At 38.4% G+C, this 2,208-nt stretch overlaps 1 protein-coding gene across 1 annotated transcript in view; it reads left to right on the top strand.

Annotated features, from left to right (window-relative positions):
• The window catches only part of LOC106511570 (protein NLRC3), a gene marked incomplete at both ends in the record, with an annotated part of 7,718 nt that extends 5,511 nt beyond the window's left edge, over positions 1-2,207 (top strand). The window contains 2 exon segments of the mRNA XM_014000328.1: positions 1,736-1,900; positions 1,983-2,207. Coding sequence (XP_013855782.1) covers positions 1,736-1,900; positions 1,983-2,034 — 217 coding nt within the window.
• Position 2,208: the final 1 nt, after the last annotated feature.

The following is a 2,208-nucleotide window of genomic DNA, read 5'->3' as shown; positions in this document are numbered from 1 at the left end:
ATTGAGATTAAATATAAAAACTATGGTGCAGTACCAAGTTGAGTACAGCAGGGGGCAGCATTGAACCATTACAAGGCCCCAATGACTCCCATTATAATTTATTAAACATTAATATTTCAAAAACTATAAGTTTTACAGGCACCAAAAGGCATAGCCATCATTTGGCACAGGGGCTTTACAGATATAAATTACAATGGCAGCTCTAGGACAAACTATGCAGGAGGCAAAGCATGGCAAAGGTGAGATGACTTGGATGGGAAACGAATCACAATAAAATGCACACTGACAAGTCATGGGTTTTTACGATGTGAAAACAAGTGTGCATTGCCACATAGCATGTCATTGAAGCATGGCTTTGCCTGCAGCATTGGACTTGCAGAATGAACTTTGACCAAGTTCAAATGTGTTTTCAATACCAGCTTGTACCTGTCACGTCAGCAGGTCTTTAGAATTAAGGTAATTTTGTGACAATTTGAAGTTTGAAGAGATTGTTTCTTAAAGTTGCATTAGCCAGGTTTTTGAATCCTGATCTCCCACATGAAAGTCCATGACATAGACTATTAGGCCAATGGAGTTGTGGCAGAAGGTGGTGGCAGGGGTTGGTTTGTATGTGTGCAGAAAGAGACCACATTGCCAATACAATTATTGACACTAAACTGCATAATTTACAAAAGTAGAGCAGTATTAACACAATATTATAGTAAAACATCAAAATACAATCATATTAGTATTGTAAACACTGAACTGTTGATATTAAATATTAAAAACTGTGGTGCAGTACCTAGATGGGAACAGCTGGGTGCAGTATTGGCCCATTATAGGGCCCAGTTGACTCACATTTTATGAATTTGGAATAAAGTTTCAACATTAATATTTCAAAAACTACAAGTGGTACAGGCTGCAAAAGGCAAAGCAATCATTTGGCACAGGACCTTTACAGATAGAAATTACAATGGCAGCAGTAGGACAATGTATGCAGGAGCGTTGGACTTTCAGAATGAACTTTGACCAAGTTCAAATGTGTTTTCTATACCAGCTTGTGCCTGTCACATCAGCAGGTGTTTGTAATTAAGGTAACTGTGTGACAACATGAAGTTTGCAGAGATTTTTGTTAAAGTAGCAATAGCTGGATTTGAACCCTGATCTCCCACATGAAAACCCACAGTGCTCATTTTGAGACTATTGGAGATGTGGCAGATGACAATCCCAGGGATTGGATTGTATTTATACAGAAAAAGTTTATCTTGCCAATGCAATTATTGACAATTGAGTGCAATATGTTAAAACACTAGAACAGTATTAAGAAAATATTATAGTAAAACATCAAAATATAATCATATTATTATTGTAAACACTGAACAATTGAGATTAAATATTATCAAAGAATGGAGCAGTACCAAGTTAAGTCCAGCATGGGGCAGTATTGGACCATTACAAGGCCCCATTGACTCTCATTATTTGAACTTTGGAATAAAGTTGAAACATTAATATTTCAAAAAATACAAGTTATACAGACACCAGATGGCACAGTAATCATTTGGCACAGGACCTTTACAGATAGAAATGACCATGGCAGCTACAGGACAAAGTATGTAGGAGGAGTAGCGTGGCGACGAGGAAGAAGATGGAATAAGTTGAATAATAAAGAGAAACAGGAAAACAATAGTGAAGATGTTACTGTTGGTTTTACTGCAGAGAAAGTTACAGATTCTTTCTTGTCTTATTTCCTCTTCAGACTGAGTGACTGTACCCTCTACAATGMAACATGTGGAGCTCTGTCCTCAGTTCTCAGATCCCAGTCCTCCAGTCTGAGAGAACTGGACCTGAGAATCCATGATTCAGGAGTGAAGCCTCTGTCTGATGCACTGCAGTGTCCAAACTGTAAACTGGAAACTCTCAGGTCAGTTTTCTCAGTTGCTCAGAAATACAGTATCTTAAAAACTCTGTTACTTTCTGCTGAATTAGTCTAAACTGCACACTAGGGGCAGAGCCAGAGGTGTGACCAGGGKGCCACATGTCACTCCTGGAATCTGACTGGCCCCCCAGGTGCCTCCACAGTTGATTCACAAGTTATTGAATGTGGCACTGGAAGATGTGAGACTGTGGTAAATGCAGACACATAATTACTGGTTTGTAGATGTTTTTGGTAGAGACACAGAGATGTTATATCTTGTACAATTTTTCAAAGTGCTAAACAATTTGATTTTC

The sequence above is a fragment of the Austrofundulus limnaeus genome, unplaced genomic scaffold (assembly GCF_001266775.1).
Source record: "Austrofundulus limnaeus strain Quisiro unplaced genomic scaffold, Austrofundulus_limnaeus-1.0 Scaffold2940, whole genome shotgun sequence".
In the NCBI taxonomy this organism is placed as follows: Eukaryota; Metazoa; Chordata; class Actinopteri; order Cyprinodontiformes; family Rivulidae; genus Austrofundulus; species Austrofundulus limnaeus.
Note: the sequence above shows the minus strand (reverse complement) of the source record. Positions and strands in the feature narration are given on the sequence as shown.